The sequence below is a fragment of the Poeciliopsis prolifica genome, unplaced genomic scaffold (genome assembly GCF_027474105.1).
Source record: "Poeciliopsis prolifica strain line A6 unplaced genomic scaffold, Auburn_PproV2 SCAFFOLD131, whole genome shotgun sequence".
NCBI classification, from domain to species: Eukaryota; Metazoa; Chordata; class Actinopteri; order Cyprinodontiformes; family Poeciliidae; genus Poeciliopsis; species Poeciliopsis prolifica.
The window spans coordinates 66,447-89,665 of record NW_026562506.1 but is presented as its reverse complement, the minus strand read 5'-3'; the positions used below and the strand labels follow the sequence as shown (position 1 = coordinate 89,665).

The 23,219-nt window shown below is 36.3% G+C and overlaps 1 protein-coding gene across 1 annotated transcript in view; it reads right to left on the bottom strand.

Moving 5' to 3' along the window:
* Window positions 1-593: 593 nt before the first annotated feature.
* The window catches only part of mapkap1 (MAPK associated protein 1), a 36,856-nt gene continuing 14,230 nt past the window's right edge, over window positions 594-23,219 (bottom strand). Inside the window, exons 3-12 of the mRNA XM_055024864.1 lie at window positions 18,056-18,145; window positions 14,625-14,773; window positions 11,004-11,176; window positions 10,713-10,889; window positions 10,235-10,344; window positions 6,519-6,626; window positions 6,082-6,222; window positions 3,399-3,524; window positions 2,122-2,219; window positions 594-1,546 (exon numbers count right to left, since the gene is read on the bottom strand). Coding sequence (XP_054880839.1) covers window positions 1,424-1,546; window positions 2,122-2,219; window positions 3,399-3,524; window positions 6,082-6,222; window positions 6,519-6,626; window positions 10,235-10,344; window positions 10,713-10,889; window positions 11,004-11,176; window positions 14,625-14,773; window positions 18,056-18,145 — 1,295 coding nt within the window. The 3' untranslated portion in view covers window positions 594-1,423. The remainder of the gene's footprint in view (window positions 1,547-2,121; window positions 2,220-3,398; window positions 3,525-6,081; window positions 6,223-6,518; window positions 6,627-10,234; window positions 10,345-10,712; window positions 10,890-11,003; window positions 11,177-14,624; window positions 14,774-18,055; window positions 18,146-23,219) is intronic.

Here is a 23,219-nt window from a genome sequence, read left to right as displayed (position 1 = left end):
GCTCAGTGCTCCTTGAGATGTTTAAAGCTTGGGAAATCTTTGTATCCAAATCCAGCTTTAAACGTCTCCACAACAGTATCTCAAACCTGCCTGGTGTGTTCCTTGGGCTTCATGATGTTCTCTGCACTTTAAACACAACTCTGAGACTAGCACAGAGCAGGTGCATTTATACAAGACTTGATTATACATAGGTGGATTGTGTTTATCATCATCAGTTATTTAGGACAACATTGGATCATCCAGAAGTCCTCACTGAACTTCTGGAGTGAGTTTGTTGCAATGAAAGTAAATTGCACGGCCACTTTGAAGTTTAAAATATCCAATAAATTTCGTTCCACCTTGTGTCCCACTTGTTGATTCTTCACAAAATAATTATAATTTTAGACATACATACACACACACACACATTTCTTGGAAGCAGATCTTGGGGGGTTGATGGAAATTGTGTAAACTGAGAAGATTAATCACAATTAAGAAGAACAGAATTTTACAATTGTACAGTAGAAAAACCTAGTGTTCAAATGTTGTTCTAAACCGACAGGAGTAAAATGACTGCAAAATGGGGGTGGAAAAAAAGTCAAACAGGGCTAAAATAATTTTATGTTATTTCATTTTCTGATTATAAAATTTGTATATACAATACATAAATGGGGGCTGCACAGTGGCACAGTTGGTAGCACTGTTGCCTTGCAGCAAGAAGGTCCTGGGTTCGATTCCCGGGCCGGGGTATTTCTGCACGGAGTTTGCATGTTCTCCCTGTGCATGCGTGGGTTCTCTCCGGGTTCTCCGGCTTCCTCCCACAATCCAAAACCATGACTGTCAGGTTAATTGGTCTTTCCAAATTCTCCTTGTGTGCATGGTTGTTTGTCCTGTTTGTCTCTGTGTTGCCCTGCGACAGACTGGCGACCTGTCCAGGGTGTAACCTGCCTCTCGCCTGGAATGCAGCTGGAGATAGGCACCAGCAACTCCCGACCCCATTAGGGAGAAGGGTGACCGGAAAATGGATGGATGGACTACATAAATGGTGAGGATTCAAATCTGTTAACAAAAGACAAGTGAAACTAATGTTCAAGGTGTAACTTTAACAACTTGCTTGAGAGGTACTCATACAGAGGCAACAAGTGAAGAATCAGAGCACAGCAGCTAATCTGTCCAAAAGTCAAAATGCAAGTTCCCTCTAGTTATGAAATCTGCTCCTTCATTGGATTACAGAGTTGTGCTTCTGCAGTTGTGCTAAAAGTTGTGCAACCAGCTGAAGCACAACTTTTATTTTTTGCCATTTCTTTAATCTTTAACTTAACTTTGCATCACATTCTACACCTGAAATTCTGAACCACATCCAAAATGCTCTTTGTACTGGAGTGAAAGGCATCTGGCAGATGGACATGTGTAGCCTCAAAAGAGTGGTTTCAGTAGTGTGCATCTACTGCCCAGTTTTCTTCTCCTTCTGGAAACTAAAGCTTGTCCTGCGGCTAAGTTTGCGTTGCTTTTGGGCAAAGTAATCTGCCCGGGAGGTGCTGGCCCGAGACTCCAGGATGTAGTTCACCTAGCAAAAGGAAAACAAAAAAAGATTTAGTATTTCAACTTTTTAGTCACAAAGTTTACCTTAGACTTTGCAATTCCAGTGATTAACAAGTTAGGCATTAGCTAAAGAAATATTGTTAGAAAACCTTTGTTCCTCACTGAAAGAGTAGCAGTAATTTACACACAACTTTCTCTACAGTGCAGATAATCACAAAACAATGCAAGGACTCTGGAACAATGATGGAAAGAACAGGATAACTGAGCTGGATAGCTGTGAACTGTTTATGTGGTTTTATAGAATGTTGATTATTGTTGGAAGGATTAATTTAAGATACTTTTTTCAGACACTCAGAATGGAGCCATGAGTCAGGAGAAAATTCCAACCTTCTAACCCAAGGGTTAGAAGGTTGGAATTTGAGTGGGTGCAAGTCATAATACGGTCATGTGTGAATAAATCATACAAATAATTGGATGTGTCTTATATCAAGTGTAAAATAAAAGTCACAACCAGAAATGTAAATCACAGTCTATGTATGGGCTCACCACACAAATTACAGTACAGGAGCTGCAGGGTCACATCATTCATGTGGACCTCACCTTCAGCACAATTTCATTGACAGTTGCAGCATCAGACTCAAAGTACAGAGCCTTGTAGTCATGGTTGCTGTGATAAGTGATCTTAAAAATGGCATGACCTGTAGAACAACAGAAAACATGTTCAACAAAGCACACAAATCAACCAGTCTCTCCTTGTTTATACATCAAGGGTCATGCATTTGTGTAATTCCAGGAAAAATAAATAAATCAAAAATGGAAAATTAAAGAAAAAACAAATCTCTTTATGATTGAGTGGTTTCATTTGTAATAATAATAAGAGGAAGTAGCATATCTAATAAAATCTTGTCTGAACAAAAAACCCATATAAAAGTGTAAATAGACAGTATTTGTGCCAGATGCCATGTCACTATGGATTTAGTGAAATCTGGGGGCCTAGTTTAAGTGGCCGAGCACTCAATTGCAATTTTAGTTTACGTAGATGTATTTGTGAACAAACAGCTAAAACTCAAAGATTAAACAAAGAACATCAGATTGTAACTGTGGTAACAAAACAATCTAATTATGAAGATTGTTCTTTGAACTTTTACAAAGTAAACTTGCCAGCTACTTAATATTTAAAATTTAAATGTTAAACAATTTAAAATCTTTCATTTAACTATGCTGAAACCATTCAATCAAATTTGATATTCTCTTAGTTCATTTTTTCCTTGTGCTAAATATGATCAGCATTACATAATGTTTTTAGACCCACTAACTGATGACTTAATTTAGATTTATCCAAAATGTGAATAATTTATATCTATTTTAACTATATATATATTTTATTTGTTGTTTTTAAGATTCTAAAGTTGTGGACTTAAGTATTATCTGCAAAGTAATCCCGTAATATATAATTACCCAGTAATATTTTACATTTCCTGTCAACTGAACATCTTTTAATACAAAACGCTGGTGGACCATCTTGGTGAACCAACCAAGATGGCTGAGCAAGTTTTCTGGGGGAAACCCTGAACAAATTGGGGGTAAAAAAATAAAAATAAATAAATTAATTATAAAGGTTTCATACTGCAGCTTTAAGGATTTGAATTAGCCAAAAAAAGGGTGAGTGAAATCAATGTTCCACTACACAAAAATACGGTTGGGGGCCTTTTAGAATCAGTAGGACCCAATCATTCTACTCTTTCCTTTCCATACCTAAAGAATGCTAAGACCTTCTGATGAAATGTGAAATCATTTTGTAATTACACAGTTTATTTTTAATTTATAAGGATAACCAGACAGAGGCTTTCTTCAGAGAACCTCATGAGAACACTTACTGGGACTTCTCTCCTCAACAAGGTCACAAGCACAAAGGTGGTCCGAGTCGATAGAGATGGGTTTTTGCCGAATCCAAAACTTCTGACTTGTGACAGGATCGATTTCCACTTTTTCACCTGAAATACCTGCAAAGACAGTTTTGGATGGGGAAAAATATTTAAGGTAAAAAAAAATAAGCTAACAGGGATGGGTTATGTGGTAAAACACTTATTTTTAAGTAAGCGTGATTTATCCAAAGCATCTCTATAAAATTATAAAATCAAAATAAAATGTCAAAAACTCAATTAAAAGGTCAACAGCACCACAGAACTAACGTGGTTCTGTGGTGCTCGCAAGGTATGAGAGATTGCTCTAGAATTTATGTTATACATACCATAAAATCTAATGGATCTGAAGAGCACTGAAGAGCAATGTGCAACTTGTTGCCTAGAGACCACAAGGTAAGATGCAAATGGTCAACTCATTCTAACATCCAAACCCCCTACAAACAACATAACGCACTAATGACATCTGTTCACTTTAGCTCAGCAGATAAAAATAGCCCCGTTACATATATTGGCTTGAGCGAGACAGCATGCTGTGGACATTGCAGATCTGCTGTGATGCAGATGCTTGTTTATATCAATAATGCAGACATGCCTGCTGCTGTGAAACTCCTGTCTGCAAACTGATCATTATGTTTGTCAAAAAGTTCCGAACATTTATCGTGATTTATTGTGTCATCTGTATGTGGCACAGAAATTGTTCTTTGATGTATATTTGAAAAAAGTCAACCAGTCTAAACCCAACCAGGCATGATTAAAAGACGTGTAACAAATCCAAACATGAGATGTGATGGGTGATTTGAGTACAATTGGAGAGCTTTAGATTTATTGAACCAAGTTCTGGTTCTGCAGGAGGTTTCTTCCAGTTAAAGGGAGTTTTTCATCTCCACTGTTGCTACACGAATGCTCGGTATGAGAGATTGCTCATTATCATCTTTTGCATTGTCATTATCAATGACAATGCAAAAGATTGTTGCTACATGTTTGTCCAAGAGTGAATGCTGGCGGTGGCAACGGGGCATTAGAGGGCGCTATAGCTACCCCTGTAAAAGTCATAGCACCCCAAAAGCACAGCTAGGAAACACTGGATTATTTTTTTCAATCTAATTTAACTTTTTTAATATATAATTACTGTAGTATTTTCTCAAAAGACAACATTTTTAGTTAAAAAAAAGCAATTATTATATATTGAGTTTAAAATCCCCCAAAAGATCAGGAAGAAGGGATAGCCCTCTAAACCGGGAAGCAGTTGAGAGGAACACATAATGTGAATATGGACTGTTTTTTGCAATCAAAAGTTCCACGTATGGAATGAGAGAAGGATGATTTTTTTTGGAAGCAGACTCTGACCAACAAAGAAAATATTACTCTGGATGAAGGAGAGCAACTGCAGCTATCTTTCCACCACTGCTGTCCAGTGCGAACAGTCCAATAGTGTTAACATAGTTGGACAAGAAGATCTAAGCGGAAGTCCTCAAGATGGACCAAGATGACCACTTCTGCAAAAACACCTGTCATTTTAGCAAAAGCTGGCTTGGTCAATGTTTAAGATTAGAATACAGTGTGATTAAAGATGCAGTGTTTTGCTCTGCAAAAAAAAAGAGGACACCAATTCCACCTGAAGCCAGCATTTACTGCTCTTGGCTTTAATAAATGGTGGAAAGAAGCTATGTTGTTGAAGAGCCATCATGAAAGCGGATGAGCGACGGACACAAAATTTCAACTTTTTCCGATTTTGTAATGTATTCAGCATTGTGGACTGAAATTGTCTACATATAAATAGATGGGGAAACAGAGTGTAAATTTATTGCAATGGTTTACATACTGAACTCTATACATACAGTAAATGTGGTATTCTGCAATTCAGTTTAAGCATATGCAAATATAAGTCATTATTCACTATCCACTATGGTGACTACTGATGTCAATGAACTGTACATGATGTACCGTTGGATAACAAGGATCAATTGGAATGTATGTGTGATTGAGCTGACAAGATTTGTTTTGCAGTGTCTTGAAATGACATATTGTGAATGGGCACAATAAGCTGAATTGAATTAGATGATTCTAGGAATCGGATCAGCCCAAGATCCAACCTCACAGATAAACACACAAACACACACACGCACGCACGTGCACGCAGACATACCCACGCACACACACACACAAACACATATCTCTATGCCGAGATGATGCACACTAGATGCACTCTATACTCCCAGGTCCAGGTAACGATTCCCCAGAGGGACAGCCAGCCCCTGTAATCCTCCTTTCTGGGACGTAGACAAGTGTGTTCACTCATTCTAATTCTTTACCTATAACTTTAATTATGGACTTTATTTCTAAATTTTTTTGCATACGACTTGATTTGTTTGCTCATATGAACAGACCTCTAGAACTGTCATGTTCCACACTGCCCTGAGTGGACACAGCCACAGAGTGAGTCTGTATCATGTTAGTTTTAAAAGTACTGCCTCCATCTAGAATCCTTCATCCTTTAGCATATCTTGTAATTATTGGGCAATGTTTCACACATTTAACTGTGGTTTTAAAACAGACTTTATACACAAGAATCAGTCCAAACAAAAACTTTTACATATCTGGAAAAGACAGCACCACCTCACTGAGTAGCATGTACCTAGCTGGACATCTGTGGTGAAACGCAGCTTATGAATCAAGCTAATCTTGAAGGACTTGTAGTGGTGACTGCTCAACATGTCTTGGACTGTGGTGATGTCAATAGTAGGGTCCTCCTCGGAGCTCTCCTCACCTCTGGAGCCTGTAACAGAAGCAGAATGAATAAGCTGAGTTAAGAAAAGAAGTCTAAATAAAACACAAGAGCTCCTGATGATAAGATCTCTGCTCATTAACAAAACTTTCATTTGTCCTCGTAGAGTTTTTAGTGGGACTGCATTTGGTCTAAACTTACTATATGTATTGCATAGAAATGATTTAAAGAATATTTCATTTGGTGAAGCAAGAGCAGCATTCTGGTATGGTGAAGCGTCGTAACAGTCACTGAAATAAAGTTTGCAGCACACCTCATATTTAAACCTTCTTGCCGAGTTCACTCACTGTTTTCTCTGACCAGGCAAAACTCCAGGGTGTTCTGGCTTTCCAGAGTAGAATCCAGGTCGACTGCGACATTCGGCTCCATCTGCTTCTCCAGACGATACATGGGCCCTGTGGGAGTGTCAAGGGGTCACTTTCATTTACCATTCAGTTCCTTGTAGTTGTTCACAGTGTGTAAGTCGGTTGTCAGGGAATTTTTCTTGATGATTTACATTCATATTGAGGTATCTGTTTTGGAGTTTTTACAATGTATACATTAACTGGTTATTTCAAGTTTAAATGTCAGGGCAGAGGAAGCAAAGACTGTGTTTTTAGTACTCAGTGGAGAAGTGTCTCTGAAATGACTAATACTGCCTCTATATGCCAAATTAAAGCGAGCCACCGGAGTAGTTTGACAGTATGAGGGAGCAATGATTGATGACAAATGCCGCCAGTTGGCTGCAGAACTAAAGAGGATACAGTGTATCATGGGAGCTCCCGTGTTCGCCACAACTGACTGGATGTTTTTGCCGAAGACAGCAGAGACCGATCAGATTTTTAAGGGGGGGACAACAGCCAAACATCTTTTGTATGGGTTGTTGTGAATTGAAAAATAGACTTGTGTGCATTACACACATAAAATGAATGAAAATGTCTAAGAAATTCTGTATGCTTCATTTAAGACTGACATAACCAAGTTCCACTCTATGCCTACTGAAGTCCTGAGAGAACAGTTGCCTGGAAGCTCACACCTACCCAGCTTCAAAAAGAATCCTATAAAGGTACTTTTCCACAAGCCTGTCTCTAACCAATTCAGTCCCAGTCATTCCCAACCAGTTGTTTTTCATCAGCAAATCTGGTGCTGCTCTGCCCAGCTGTTCTCATGTATTAATACCTACTTCAGGGGTAGTACTAGCCACACCGAGTCGAGTACAGGACCAAACCAATTTAAGTGACAGCTGACCGCATTCATTACTTGGCTCCTAATGACCTCACATCAAATTCCAAAACAACATTATAGTTTAGCTGTGAACAGCAGACAGGCCGTTTGCTATCAGAGTGCTGCTCAATGTGGAGGAAAAATTATGAATTTAATCACAAACAGAGCCAGGAACACATGCAGCGACACAGCAGCTCGTGTCGCTGAAGAACAGGCAGCAATAAAGAAGAGAGAAACGGTTCTCTCAGAACTGTAATTTTGCATCGACAGTGTGAAATGCCAGAACTACATAATATTAGCTTGTGATATAAAATGAATTTTTCCTTTGGATTCTTTTTAACAAACTTTATGGTTTACATAAAGTTTGATGTAAACCAATATACGTATTGGTTTACATCTTTTGAGCACAATCTAAAAAAAGAGATTGCACTCTCTACTGTAGAGTGCAATCTCCCTAAAAAAGAGAGATACTTTGTGTACATTTCTTAGCACACAAAGAAGATGTAATTATATTTGTATGTACTGCATAGTGAAATAATGAGTCTGAGTCTTTTCTACTTTCTATTAGATAAAATTAAATATCTGGGGTTATTTGAGTCCATCGGAACCTGAACCTCGAAAACCAAAATCCAATACTGAATGTTGCTGCACACATCAGCAGAGTTGACCACAGCTGCTGCTTATCACAATCTGCCCAACACCGTGAGAAACAGAGCGCCTTATGGAGATGCTAATTATTGGGGTAACTGTGAGAGCAGGGTTTCCCATATAGTCTTCTGTATTAATTTTTTTCTCGAAAGGTCTTGTCATACCAGCTTATTCCTCTGCATTTAATTTAGTATCTTAGTTTATTCTTGAATTTTGTTCTTCATTAATTTCTTTGATTAGCATTGTCCTTTCTTGGTTTATTGTTATGCCCTCTTTAGTTTCTTTCTTCGTTTATTGATGCTCACCACCAGTAATCTTCACTCGTCATGCTATTCACCTGCTGCACTGCGTAATCGTCATGTGTTGATTAGCCACTCATATTGATTTTTCACTGTTCACTGTTGTATGACCCAGTTCTGGGTTTTTCAACATGCGCATCATTTCTTTTTTTTTAACCCCAAACAGCGCGAAGCGGTTGAGAAGCGTATCGATGGAAAACAGCAGACTGATGTAAGCTTTTTAAAACAACGGAAAAATTCTCGGTATTCTGACGATTGAAATTCAAAACAGCTGTATTTCTACTGTTTTATACCGGATCACTTACAACACTGATATTAACTGTATAAAATGAACGCTGTATATCGTGGTATCACCCATGGAAGGATCTTTTTGTAATCATTATTTAAATGGGTTCCTTTTTCAGAGGGATACATCATGATTTTAGTAATCACATGCTCATAAGAGCAATATTCTGTTGTCCTTCTATGAAAGAGTCCAGACGGAAAATAAGACACTTTATATAAGTCATTATTTTTGGACCTAAAGAGGAACGATCTAGAGTCAATGCACAGCTTCAGTTATTACAACTAAAAACTAGCTATCAGACCCGAAACCTGGGAGTAGTGATGGACTCGGACTTGAACCTTGCGAGCCACATAAAGACAATTACAAAGTCGGCCTTCTATCACCTGAAGAACATCTCCAGGATTAGAGGACTAATGTCTCAGCCAGATCTAGAGAAACTCCTCCATACGTTTATCTTTAGTCGCATTGATTATTGTAACAGCGTCTTCACAGGCCTGGCCAACAAATCAATCAAACAGCTGCAGCTGATCCAGAAGCTGCTGCTCCTGTTCTCACTAAAACCAGGAAGATAGAGACATAACAGCAGTTTTAAAGTCCCTCCACTGGCTCCCTGTAGCTCAAAGAATAGTTTTTAAAATACTGTTGTTAGTTTACAAATCACTGAATGGTTTAGCACCACAATACATTAAAGATCTGCTGTTGTATCAACCTTCCAGACTCTCAGGTCTTCTGGTTCTGGTTCTGCTTTTTATCCCCAGAACCAGAACCAAGAGAGGAGAAGCAGCTTTCAGCATCTATGCACCAAAAATTTGGAACAAACTTCCAGAAAACTGTAAAACAGCAGAAACACTGACTTCTTTTAAATCGCAACACACCTGTTTAGAATTGTTTTTGAAATGTAATATGTAACAATGTATTGTCTATTATATGTTGCATGACTTTGTGTTCTTGTGTTTATGATGTAAAGCACTTTGAAATGCCTTGCTGAAATGTGCTATACAAATAAAATTTGATTGATTGATTGATAAGTTGCTGCTTTGACATGATCACAGCACTGCCAAAACACATGTACAAAAATCCTCAATAAAACATAAAATATTTTAAAATGTGGGACCAGACAAGTAAATAACAGAAACGTCATCAGCCTTTGTAACGCTGAATTGATGAGGTGAAGCTACCAGTAGAAGGACTGTGGAACTGCGCCAAGAAGCTACAAACACTGGACAGATCGATACAGTCGTAGCCAAGCATATTTTAATGTTACACAATACAAATTTAACAAGTTGCTGAAAGTCTAAATTGGTACTGTTGTGCATTTAATTTGTAAAGTTTACCTTCGAGCAAACGCCCCCCAAAGAAATCCCTTTTGTAAAAGTTTCAGGCAGTGCCCCCTGCCGTCCTCTGCCATTGAGAATGCTAGGTTATAGTGAGACTTGCCAGTGGGAAAGAGTTTTTTTTGGTTACATTTTTTAAAATTTAATCCCAAAGCAACTGTAGTATCATAACGACCAAAAACAAACACTACACATGTCACACCAAGAACTTTGAGAGACCAAAGCATTATTACCTGACCCTTTCTGTGAACCCTTTCTCTTTTTGAGTGCTTTTTGGAGAATCTCCTTCATGGCTACCTTCAGACTATCCACAGGAATTAAAGAGAAACCATGAGCAGCATTTCTAAAAAGAAAAAGATGGAAACAATGAGATATAGACAGTCTAACTACAAATGCACAGCAAAAGTTCCAAAAGCTGAAAATTACATCATTATTCTGTTACAACAAATAAATGATGACTTTTATTTTATTTTATTTTAAATTAGCTTCTAATATCAAATTGAGATCTCAAAGTACACTTTCACACACTGATAATGGATTATAGCAACAGCTGCCCTTTGGCAGTCTGACAGAAGCCAGGCTGCCATTTTGTGCCTCTGGCTCTTCTGACTAAAATCAGTTGGCAAGGTGCAAGCCCAGTGACAAACAACCAGAGTGGGTAGAGCGCCCTGTAATATTGCTTGTGCAATATTACATACTTTTCATACTTACATTCTGACAAACAGTGACTGTCTAGAAGTCAAGCCAGGTGAAGAGTATTTCTCCACCAATGCTAACGTGCTAAAGCCAAACTTGTGGATTGGCTCATTGGAATCCAGAGGTGGGAAGTCAGTATCCACCTCACCATCATCCTCAGCAATGTGAAGGCAGTAGGCCTCCACATTCTCACTGTAAGCAAAATAACAGTGTTAGTGCCCTGTATATAACAACATAGGTGGACAGGAAACACTGTTAATGAAGTGCTTCAACATAAAACTGTATTTGGAATTTGTTTGTACTCACCTGAGTTTGGGTTCTCGTCCTTCACTTGTGTACTGCCAACAGATGAGTCCAATGAGGTCATGAACACGAGCGTTTGCAATGGTGACCACTGTCATCGGATGCATTTTCTCCTGAGTCATCTGCATTGAGAGGTAGACATCTATCTTCTTGGTAGCTGTGGTACCAATGTGACCCTTCAAATAAAGACAGAAAATACTTTACATTAGGGGCGCACCAATATTTGGCCGGCCGAATTATCGGCGCCTATTTCCTTAATATTCGGAGATTGGTGATCAGCTGATTTTTACATGTGAAGCCGATCTTATCCATGGATGTACTAAATAAATTTAGTATTTATGTAGTAGCTCCCATGCAGCATGTAATATTTTAAAAGAAAATGGCAAACTTTGCTACAAGGGAATTACTAAATAAATACAATATTTTAATATATATGTGAATGACTAAATTGTCAAGAAAATCCAAGATCATCCCACTTTCCCATGCTGGAGATTTTAGTTAACAGTAACAATAAATAAAGTTACCTTTAAAATTACTCACACAAGTGACATCTAGACCCAACAGTAGACCCAGACTGCAATAAAATAAATCTGGTTGTGTGTGTTGTTTTTGTCTCCTGCAAACTTAGCTTTAATTATACTTATTTTTTCTATCTAATCATAAGAAATCATAGTCAGAGAGACATGACAGGAAGAGCAGGTTTCCTGAAAAAAGAGGAAGTAAGTTTCCAGCTTTCAGATGTATAAAAATAGCTGAGACTATTCCATGTTTCAAAGCATTAAAGTTTTAAAGGATGAAATCTAAACATTTTGAGTAATTAGAAAATATTTAAAGTAAAGTACTTATATTAATATTGGTTGACTTATTTTAAAATACTGTGTCTTAAAACGTAGTCAAAATGAAAATTAATCTTTAAAAAGTTTCCAACAAAATGCTCTAGAAAAGTGGTCAAAAAATTATTTTACAACCTCCCCTAAACACACCAGACAAATTTTCTCTCGCACCCAGCAGCTGGTGTGTTTTTAATTTCTCAAATTAATAGGAGGATCTAACAATTAACATAGTCTTACTCTAAACAATTCCAAATACAAAAATTATTACAAATGTCAATTCTAAGTCAACATAAATATATTCTAACTACCCAAATAAGGAAACTAAATTGTTACAAATTATAAATCACAAAATTTAACATAAATGGCCACGACAGTTGTTAGTTTATAAATCATTGAACGGTTTAGGACCACAATACATCAAAGATCTGCTGTTGTTGTATCAACCTTCCAGAACCCTCAGGTCTTTTGGTTCTGGTTCTGCTCTGCATCCCCAGAACCAGAACCAAGAGAGGAGAAGCAGTTTTCAGCATCTATACACCAAAAATTTGGAACAAACTTCCAGAAAGCTGTAAAACAGCAGAAACACTGACTTTCTTTAAATCTCTACTAAAAATACACCTGTTTAGAATTTTATCTGAGACGTAATATGGAACAATGTATTGTTTATTCCATGATGCATGACTTTGTGTTTTTGTGTTTATGATGTAAAGCACTTTGAAATGCCTTGTTGCTGAAATGTACTACACAAATAAAATTTGATTGATTGATTGACTATAACAATACATTATACTCTCACTTGTGGGAAAACTTACAAGTAAAACAAGTAACTGTAACTTTGGTATCAAATAATTACAATAATAGATTATTCTTGGTTTCTTTTCAGAACATCTGTAATAACTCACATTATAATTATAATAAGAGTAATAAGTTGTGGTTATCATACAATTATAAATGAATGCTAAATCAAAGAAACTAAAAGGGTTATGAATGTGATTTTAACATTGAACTTGAAATGGTGTAAAACATGTAATTGCTATTAAAGATCACTGATGATGTGTTGAAGGTGGATAGTAGGTGAAAGGTTAGGGTAAAATAGGGACTAACGGGAGAGTAGAGATGATCAATGCCTCATTTGGAGATAGATGGTTGAACAACTTAAGACATTAGCCAAGACATCAGGACAAAATGTCTGTAAGACAGTAATGGATATGAGATCATCTGTCCAAGCAGTCAGCAAATGAAACAAGCACAGCAACAGTGTTAGCCAATGCAAATGCACCAAAAGGGTGGATAAACCCAATACAAGGTGAGAGCAAAAGAGGAATCTTTGGTTGGATCCTCCAGGCAGCTTCGAGCTAAGACCGAGATGGACAAAGAACTCTGCAGCTGAAGAAGAGCCGGGGCCACAGAGCCGAAGGCTGTCCTGTGCATGGGGACCAATCCATCAACCCCGCAACATGTGGCTTCAAATCGCACTTCTGCCATCAGCTGGGTTCAGACCCCAAAGACAAAGATGAAGACCAAGGTAAAGATGAAGATCAAGGCAAAGATAATGACCCAAGTCCTGAGTGACCTCACCATCGATACAGAGATGAAAGCTCATCAGACCAACAGAGATCCCTGCCTTTGTCAATCAACCTCCTCCTCCTGCTGCAACATCTTCTTCATCATCGAGCCAGTTCTGGGGTAAAAAACACCATCCTTTGCCCGTCTCTCTAAAGGTTCCCTTTTTAGTTCTCAGTATCAGCGTTAGGGAAAGATAGTCTAGATAATTGATTTTACTTATTTGATTATTTCTGCTACTTAATTAAGCTGTACTGACCCTTGCAAAATTTCTTTACTAATAAAATATTTAGCATAAAGAAAATCTAAAAGATGTTGTGAACATTCAATTCATGAGTTACCTCACAAGTTCTTTGATGGTAGTAAAATGGTTATGATGTTTGATTCTGGGGAAGAAAACTAGGTAATGTTTTATAGGTTGCTTTAGCCCAAATTTAAAACAACATCCTTGGGACTCGCCCGAGTCACTAAAACCAACCTGGTTCAGTAACAAGTGCAAGTTGTAAAAAAGAGAAGGAGCGACCGTTAACAGATGTGCTCTGTGAAACTAGTTGGCTGTAGGCTGCTCAGTCTGGCTAATTCATAGGGGGGAGAAGGGTGAGACATCTGGATACATCAGTTCTGGATAGGGTAAATCCAAGCAGATTTAGGAAACTCAATTCACCCGTTAGATGAGAGCTGGTAGCACATCTCCCCTCTCAGAAGAGGAAGTAGTGACTGAGAGAGTAAAGAGTGAAGGGAGAGAGGGGCGGGGGGTGTCACGACAACAAAAGAATGTACTGTGAAGCACTCTGGGGTCCTCTCAAATTGATACAGCGCTATTCAAGTACAAAGCATTTACCATTTCATGGAGTACAATTTTGTTTCTAAATATAAGTGAATAAAGTATATAAGTTACAGATAACGAGTTAGTGTACCTTAAATTGTTAAAAATTGGTACAGCTTAAAAACAAGATTCACTTATCAAATTTTTAGAACTTGGACAAAATACAATACTTGTTGATAAACATTTGAAAAATAGTATTAGATTCCATTGCACCATGTTCTTCATTTTACATAAAAAAATGATATACATTTTATTTCTACAAATAATTACATTAGCAGTACATAAAATGCATTTAGTAAGCTGAATAGATGTTATTATTTTGCAGTAATCAAAGCTTCATCGAGGTTCATCATGAACACAAACCAAAGCCCTTCAACCAACCATGACTCTCAGTGAGCTTACCTTGCCATCAAATTTAGAGTATTCATTAAAGGGGTTGTTGAGCTGCTGTGGACACTGTTCCAGCCGTAATGATAAGGTGGATTTGGCCCCAGCTGTTTGCAGCCTGTCTTTGTAGTCCCGCCTTTCAAACAAAGATCCCAAATCTTCCGCTGGACAGAAAGCAAGAAAGCAACAACATTTGGAACATTAAAGAAAACAACATTCAGCAAACATAACTCAAGTCAACTCAAAGAATAAAAAAAGATAATCAGAGTAACTTTATTCAGTCTTAACTATCTAGATTAGCAGCCAACACACTCCTATTTCTTTTGTACATTTACACATAAGGTTTTTGTTTAAATATGTACAGAAAACAAATAATTACGTCGACTTTAAAAGTGCATTTTCATTGGCTGTATACTAGACAAATAAGATTGAACTTTTTTCAGTTATTTAGGCTCTGTAATGCAGTGGCTCTTTAAAGTTCAATTTTAGAGTGTTCACATGCACATTAACAGATTACATCGTACTATGTTTTCACATAGTAAGATGTCTTCCAAACAAATCTGCTCATTCTTCAGTTCGTCTGTGCAGATCAGATGTCACATTGTAAGAGATAAAATAGCTTTGAAATAATTTATCATGGTCTCAAACAACTAGAAATTTCACTGGGGTGTTTACACTTTTGTGAACTAAATACAAAATCCTTAATGTGTCTGTGTTTATTTCTTGATATTTGTTTTATGTAGTCTTAATGCAGCACAACTCAGTTATAGCTTAAATGTACATTAGCTCATTAGTTTCCGCTTAATTTTATTTAGAGATCATGGACAATTATCATTGAATGAAGAAGTTTTTAATAATAAGGGTGCACCAATTGCAGTTTTCTGGCCATTTACAATCTTTAAAAAGCCTTACTTGCAATTCCGATTTTGGCTGATACCGATTTATTTTGGTCTGAAATGTTACTGAATATAGCAAGAAAGTCGCTGAGTTGGCAACATTCGGCTGATTGTTGTTAACTGCAAACCTGCAGGCATGAAATGGTGGACTGGGAAGTAAAACTTAATTATAAAGTGCTTTTCACAAACATAAAATCACAAAGCGTAGTACAATAAAGATCAACCTTGAACTATGGAAATTTAGATGAAAGCTGACAAAGATGATCTGACCATTTAAAGCTCTGTAAGTCAGCAAAGTCCTTTAAAACGAATTCTAAAATCGACTGGTAGCCAGTGCAGAGAATGTAACTGGAGTGAAACAGTTGAATTTCACTCCAGTGGTGAGAAGATTTGGTGAGAAGTCGAGCTGGTGCATTCTGTGTTGATTGCAAACATGAGATTGGGGACCTATCCAGGCAGGTAATAATGGCATTACAGCAGTCCAGACGAGATGACACAAAAACATAGTCAACTTTGGAGACGTATTTTAAAAAAAAAAAAAAAAAAAATATATATATATATATATATATATATATATATATATATATATATATATATATATATATATATAAAAAAATTCTAGTGGGCCAAAAAAATGTTTACTCAGCTGATTTTACCCCTGTTAAGCTTTGAAATAAAGAAAAAAGGAGACATTTTTTCTATTTTATGTTGTCATATTTTTTATGATATCCTTTGTAATGGACATCTCGACAAAATGAGCATAGAACATCTTGAAACGTCCCATAGAGTTTCTAATTAGGCATTATCTCAACCTTTTAAACTGGATGTTTGCTTTTTTGTTTATCAGTCCACATGTCTGAATAGTGAATATATAATACAAAATATAGCTTTGCTTTTAGGAATATGTCATTGAACTTTCAAATGTGTTGGCATGTTATTATTTGAGGTAATGTAAACAAATTACAGTGTTACCAAACCAGCGGTATCTGGTGAGTTCTTGCTAAAAAACAGATTTTTGCAGATGTTTGGGGCCAATGTGGAAGTCAGCAGAAAAAGACGAAAATATAATTTTAGACTTGTTTTGTTTTCAATGTCTTCCAATCCAAACCAAAAATAGAATGTAGTACAACCGTTGGAGTCTTCTTATCTCACCTTCTCCCCTTCACCGTAAGAGTATACATTTGGGAGTGAAATATATACATTGCATATGCCACAATGTGTTAGAATACTTGTTACTGAAGCAAGAGGTCAGATTATAGTGATGCATTACTAAGAAATGTGTTGATGACATCATTGTTTATGACATTTCTGCTCAAGTTATTTATGGATCTGTCCCTAACCCCCCAAGACAAACTTGTTCCTGTGGCTTTGGCTGCTGGTGAGAATCTATCATACTATTACCTCAGAATTTATTAAAATTAAAAGCTGACAAAATTCATGATATTCACTAACAACAAATAAAAGTGCCCAGAGGATGTTAACATAGAAAGAGTGCATGAAACTAAATTCCTAGGCATAATAATAGGTCATAGAATTTTCTGGGAACTATTTTTTTTACATCTGTAAAAAAAAAATATCAAGAAGTATTTCAATTATGGCCAAAGCCATAACTGACTATCTAAATAGTCACTCCAAATCTTGTATTTTTCAATGAGTCAGTCATATATATATTTTTGGGCAGAAGTGTGGGAGAATACATATAAATCGAAATTAAAGCCTCTAACATTATTGCAAAAAAGAGCCGTCGGAATAATCAATATGATAGTTGTCTTACACATGCAAATCCTTTATTTATCAAGTCTAATTCATTAAATTGTAGGACCTTACGAAATATTAGACTATACTATTTATGTATAAAATCTGTTATAATTTGTTACCTAAACATCTTCAGGAAATGTTTTGTGAAAGGGAGGCTGGGTGCAACTTGAGGGGAACACTAATATGAGTTTTTCCTTTGTTTCTTCTGTGTTACTATTTCCACCATTGCCTTATTGTTGTTATCTTACCATCATTATCGTAAGTTTTTCTCTCTCTGTTTTTTTATTTCATTAATTGTGATATAAAAATTAAACAGAGTAAGAAAAGTTGTTAGATGTACCTGACATCTAACAAGGAGCAAGGAGTTGGTAATTATCCTGATGCTGTGTGTCCAGTTGTTGTTTACAGTGGTCAATATTACTATTATTATTATTCATAGATTTTCTTGTCTTGTTATGCGAGTTAGTTTGTAACATTTTGTTTATGTAATATAGTTTATTAATTGGCTCTTTAGTCCAGTATATAGATCAGGCACATGAACATAATAATATGGATTTAATTAAATTTTTTTGATAATCACTGAGTCAGTTGTAATACATTTCATTAAACACAGGTAAGGGATAGGACTAAATAAGTGTTCACATCTTCCTACTTCTTTAATTTTGGGGCATGTACACAAAATTATCAAATCAAATTTGGACAAAAGACCTTCTTGCTGCAAGAGAACAGTGCTAACACAGATTTACTCAAATATTTTGATATTGGAAGCAGAAAAAAATGAAGGATCCATACCAGAATGAGAGCTTGTCCTTTCCTTCCACTGAACATTTTTACATTTGATTTGATTTTGCCGTTCTTTTCTGAGTCTTTCAAGTCTTTGTGCTGCAAAGAAAAACAAATTTTACATTTCTTTTACATGAAAAAACTTTACAAGCTAGTACAAATCTGTTGAATAAAATTAATAGTTTAGGTAAATCACACCATGACATTCACACAGTCTACTGCATCATTACCTTAAAGTAGCTTCAGTTTCTACTAAAGTCACATTATCGTAATAACTATGAATTAAAATATCTAAAACAACAAATTAAAGATGGTAATGATTGTTTTAACTATAAGGAATAATAACCCCCATATATATTTACATTGTATAAAATGGACACAGTACAGTATACAAACAGTGTACACATTCAAATGTGAAATAATGTGGAGAACAGCAATGTCTTGATTTGGGGCATGTACACAAAATTATCAATTATGTCAAGAAAAAAAACCCTCAAAACATAGGACTTATAACCAAGGCATTGGTTTACCACACTCATCTTACCAGCAGCACCAGGCTTTTCACAGCTTTCCTGTTGGAATCCTGATGAGACATCCACCACAGGTCAGTATTTAAATCTAAGTGCAAAACCTGAGAGGATCGTAGAATGCTATCCCTTCCCAGAACCCGGAGATTCACACCACCAAACAGTTTACAACTATCTAGAGAGTCAAAAGGAAACATGATCTCTACCTTTGGACTCCCTCATGGCAAAACCATATCCACCTTTTAAGGCCTAAAGCCTGAAAGTCGATTTAGGCAGATTTAATTCTACCCTTTTAATTGGGGCTCATTAAATGGAGATTTCTGCATCACATCAAATCAGAGATGCACCGATCATTCAGGGAGGAACTAGGCCAGTTTATTCTGATCAACTTTCACAGGTAGACCAGTTTGGTCCTATCAAGAGTCAGAAGCTCTTAAGGACCTTCCGCAACCTTACACATGCTTTGAACCTTTTCTCCATTCTCCAATTCAACTTCAGTGCATTCCATTTGGATTTTACCTTAAGAGTCCATCAATAACTTGTACATGATTTCAAAGTTGAAAATAAAAAGTAAAAGTAAAATCTCATTGTATTGTACTTACCAAACAACTTACATGTGCTTCTTCATATCAGCAGATTGGCTCAAACCCAGTGAGACTGGATGGAAAGTATCAGTAAATATTATTTTTTAACTCTTTCAGGGTCTTAGTTGGATTTTGGTCTGGACTTTTAATGGCCACTCTATCAAATCAAAACATACTGTGATCTAAACCATTTAATTACTTAGTTGTGCTAGTAACATAGAGAAAGCATGATCCAGATGTATAGTAGTCATTTTCAGTTCTACATGTAGACCAAAAAGTTGACGTTTGTCTTTGGCTTGTAGCACACTACAAACACAACTTCTTATGGGCTTTTTTCAAAAATTACTTTGTTCTTGAGATTGATAGGTAAAGTTCAGATTTGCTGAGTGCACCACTAGAAATTTATCATCTCACCTTACCTGTACAGCTACAAGATATATACAGCATGGAATATATATATAGTTTTTTAACTTAATCCTGCTTTAAACTTCTCCACAACATTCTCCCTAACTTGTCTACAGTGTTCCTTGGTGTTCTCATGATGCTGGTTATTCTAAAAAAAACCTGAGGTTAATTATGTGACTTCTGAAGAAAGAGTTTATATTTTGAGTGTAATTATCAGAATACAGTTGAATGTTAATGCAAAACACTCTGTTTTTCTTTTCAGCTTTGAATTTCTGCATTATCTTGATATAACAAATACTATCCCAGTAAAATATGTTTAAGTTAATAGTTTTTTTTATGATAAAACAAGTCAAATTAGAAGTTCAAAGCATGTAAACATTATAAGACTCTGTAAATGTGTTGCTACAATGCAATAACCATTGTTATTGCACCAGTCAATAAACAGTGGTTATTGACTGCTGCTATTCCATTGTCTCTGCATGATCAAGAGTCCAAATATGTACTCCCTACAGTCTGAAATTAGTTTACAATAAAAACTGGGTCCATTTGAATAAAAATCTATTGGGTCAACCAGATTTTAACCATTCTATCGGTGCATCTCTGCATCAAACAAACCCATATCCCACCTTAAGCACAATGATGAATGATTTGAGGACTTGCTTAAATGACAGACTTGGTATTCTGACAGTCAAATAGAAAGTCTTACACTTCTCACCATAATCTCAAACAGGTTATATTGTAAATTCAATGACATTCAGAAAACAGCTCCAAAATTTGTTGACTGAATCAATGAGACCATTTCCAGGTATACTGTCTAAAGACACTTTAAAAGAAGGAAGTTCCTAAGCAAAAACAGGGAAACATGTAATATGGAAATATTTTACATTTTTGTGCATTAAATACTTAAGATAAAATGAGACAGGATGGAAATATGCTTGTCTGGTTTGGGTGATTATATTCTTTCTCCATTTGTCAAGATGAAAGGTCTGGCAGGTCAAGAAAACAGCATTCATAAGAGCTCACAATTTAGAACCAATTCTTTCTTGACTTGATCCAAAGCCACCAGATGCTGAGGCTGTTCAGATAGGAACAACAAAGCAGAAGCAGTGTGTGAAAAGATACCTTTGATCAAGCTGTTCTTCACTGGTAAGTGTATGCTGTAATATATTCATAACCATGGCAGGTTTAGCTCATAAACTAGCTTTAATTTTACAAACACATTTTTTCTAACGAGAAGCAGAATCAATGTTTGTACTGTCTCCGTACTCACTTTAAGAGGCAAAGAGGCTTTCCACACACTCAGACAAGTGTTTTCATTCATTACTCAATTGCTTATTTTTAAAATACAATTGTAAAAAAAAAAAAACCCAGATGATTTTCTTTCAAGATTGATACTCATTTATATTTTGTAAGCCTGGTTTTGAGAGCGCCACCTCGTCTGCCGTCATCTGTCGGGGAAGCAGCGTCAAAACTGCTCAACCTGATAAAGAAGGCTGGCTCTGTTCTGGGGACGACCGTGGAACCTCTGGAGACGGTTATTGCAAAGAAGGATTCTTCATAAATTTAAGAAAATTATGGATAACTCTGGACCCTTGGGCTCACTAAAGTATTTTTTTTATTTGAAACATATGAATTTTCTTATGATTTGTTCAGTGCATATTTTATCTATAAGAAAGAAAAACTATTTTCCTGAATTCAGCTGAATGAATATATAATTTGTATATATGCAAGTGACATACAAATTATATCAGTAGGCAAATTGCGTGATTATCTTTTATTTTTCCTATCCATCTTATTCCTCGGAGGGTTACTCTGGAAACTATTATGGGTCTCACTTCAGGAAGCAGCAGTATTTCACTGCAATTTATAGTTTTTTTTTTTTTTTTTTTTTTGCTGGTCTATATTCAGAATAGATGTCACATATCTTTCGGTTATTGTACAACATTAAGTAACACTTCTTTACGAGCACAATGTCTGCTTTCAAAGAGTTGCTCAGTACAAAGGATCATAATTATGGGTTTAATCATGAGGAGCACTGGAAACATATCATTAAGTTTTGGAGTAGAATGACAGTTACTTAGCAGCGCAGCTAGCAGCTCATTTGTCTGAAGAACTGACAGTAATAAAGAAGAGAAAAACAGTGAAGCTTGTTGGAGTTCTGAGCTTCAGTTTTGTGCCAACAGTGTAAAACAGCAGAACTATACAATATTAGCTTGGTGTGATGTGAATTTTATTTTTTATTTGAATTTGAAAAAATAATAAAGTTCATAATCTGAGTCTTTATTATTATGTTTGGACAAGCAGTATTTTTTCTAAAACAAATGGAAATATTTGGGTTAATTTAAGTCCATCAGAAGCAGAACCTCAAGATTCTTCGCTCCTGAGTATCACTGCAAATCAGCAAAGAAATGACCATAGCTGCTGCACTCCAGACTATAATATGGAGAATTTCCCCACTGGACTAGAACCGAATCGAACCGCACATCAACTTGTTATAGAGACCAACCTGCCAGTGGAAAGCGCTGTAAAATGCTTTTTGCAGAGCTCTGGGAAACTGTTGTGCTGTTCATAGCCATACTCTAATAACAAGACGAAATTTAATTTGTGGCTGCAGCTAGTGTGTTTTGAACGTGTATGGGAGTAAATATGTGCCATCAGGATTTGAATAAAAAATGCCTCTGATATTTGAATGTTGTATATTCGCATTTACTTTTTCACAGTTAAAATAAATTCAGAATATATTTTTCACCTAAAAAAAAATTACGTCATTATTTTTCACCTAAAAAAAAATTCAGTGTCATTATTTAAACATCTAAATATTCACTGTTAAAAATGGCAAGGTTACTTCATGTCAAAGACATGACCAATGGATGTCAGATTCCAACACCCAGCCAATCACAAGACGCCACGTCATATAGAAGAAATACCAGCATCACCGAGGCTGGCGACTATGGAGGCGAACGCAAACTTAACGGTGAATTTAATGCTTTCATATTTCTGTAGTATATTTCATTTTGCGCCTGAAGTTTGATACATTATCTTAAAGCTCGATTTAAAACATGGGTTTGGTCCGTTGTTAATCTTACAGCATGTAGCGCAGGCATATAACGTCTCGCTACCTCCTAGCATCCAGCCCCTCCTCGCTTTTCCACACACAACTTCCCCCGTTTTATTTAAAAAAGAAATAAACTTGGATCTTTAACGAGAACTGATGGGTGGCGACTTTCTGCTTTGTTTGTATGTTGTCTTGGGTGAGACTGAGACAGGCGGTCTTAGTAAAGTCCAAATTTTTCAGGAGATGCTGCCGCTCTCCACCATGTCCTAGCAAAGATACAGACTTCAGATGGAAGACGCACATCCCAGACTGAACAGTGTCAATGAGGATGAATGAAAGAAAAATTAGTTATTACATATTAACTAACGTAATAAGTTAATATGGCTGCCTTATGTGCTTCCAGGAGGGGCTGTGAACACTTCTGACATTAACTATACCCACAAACCCATTCTGTTCAGCTACTGTACTGTTAATGTGACTTCATTTATGAATTAAGAAATTTATTGTCATTACGACATTATAAAAAATACTAGTTACCTACTTTTGCTGCCAAAGTTTTAATTTACATGTTTTATTTTTATTTATACTTTTTGTTAAGACTC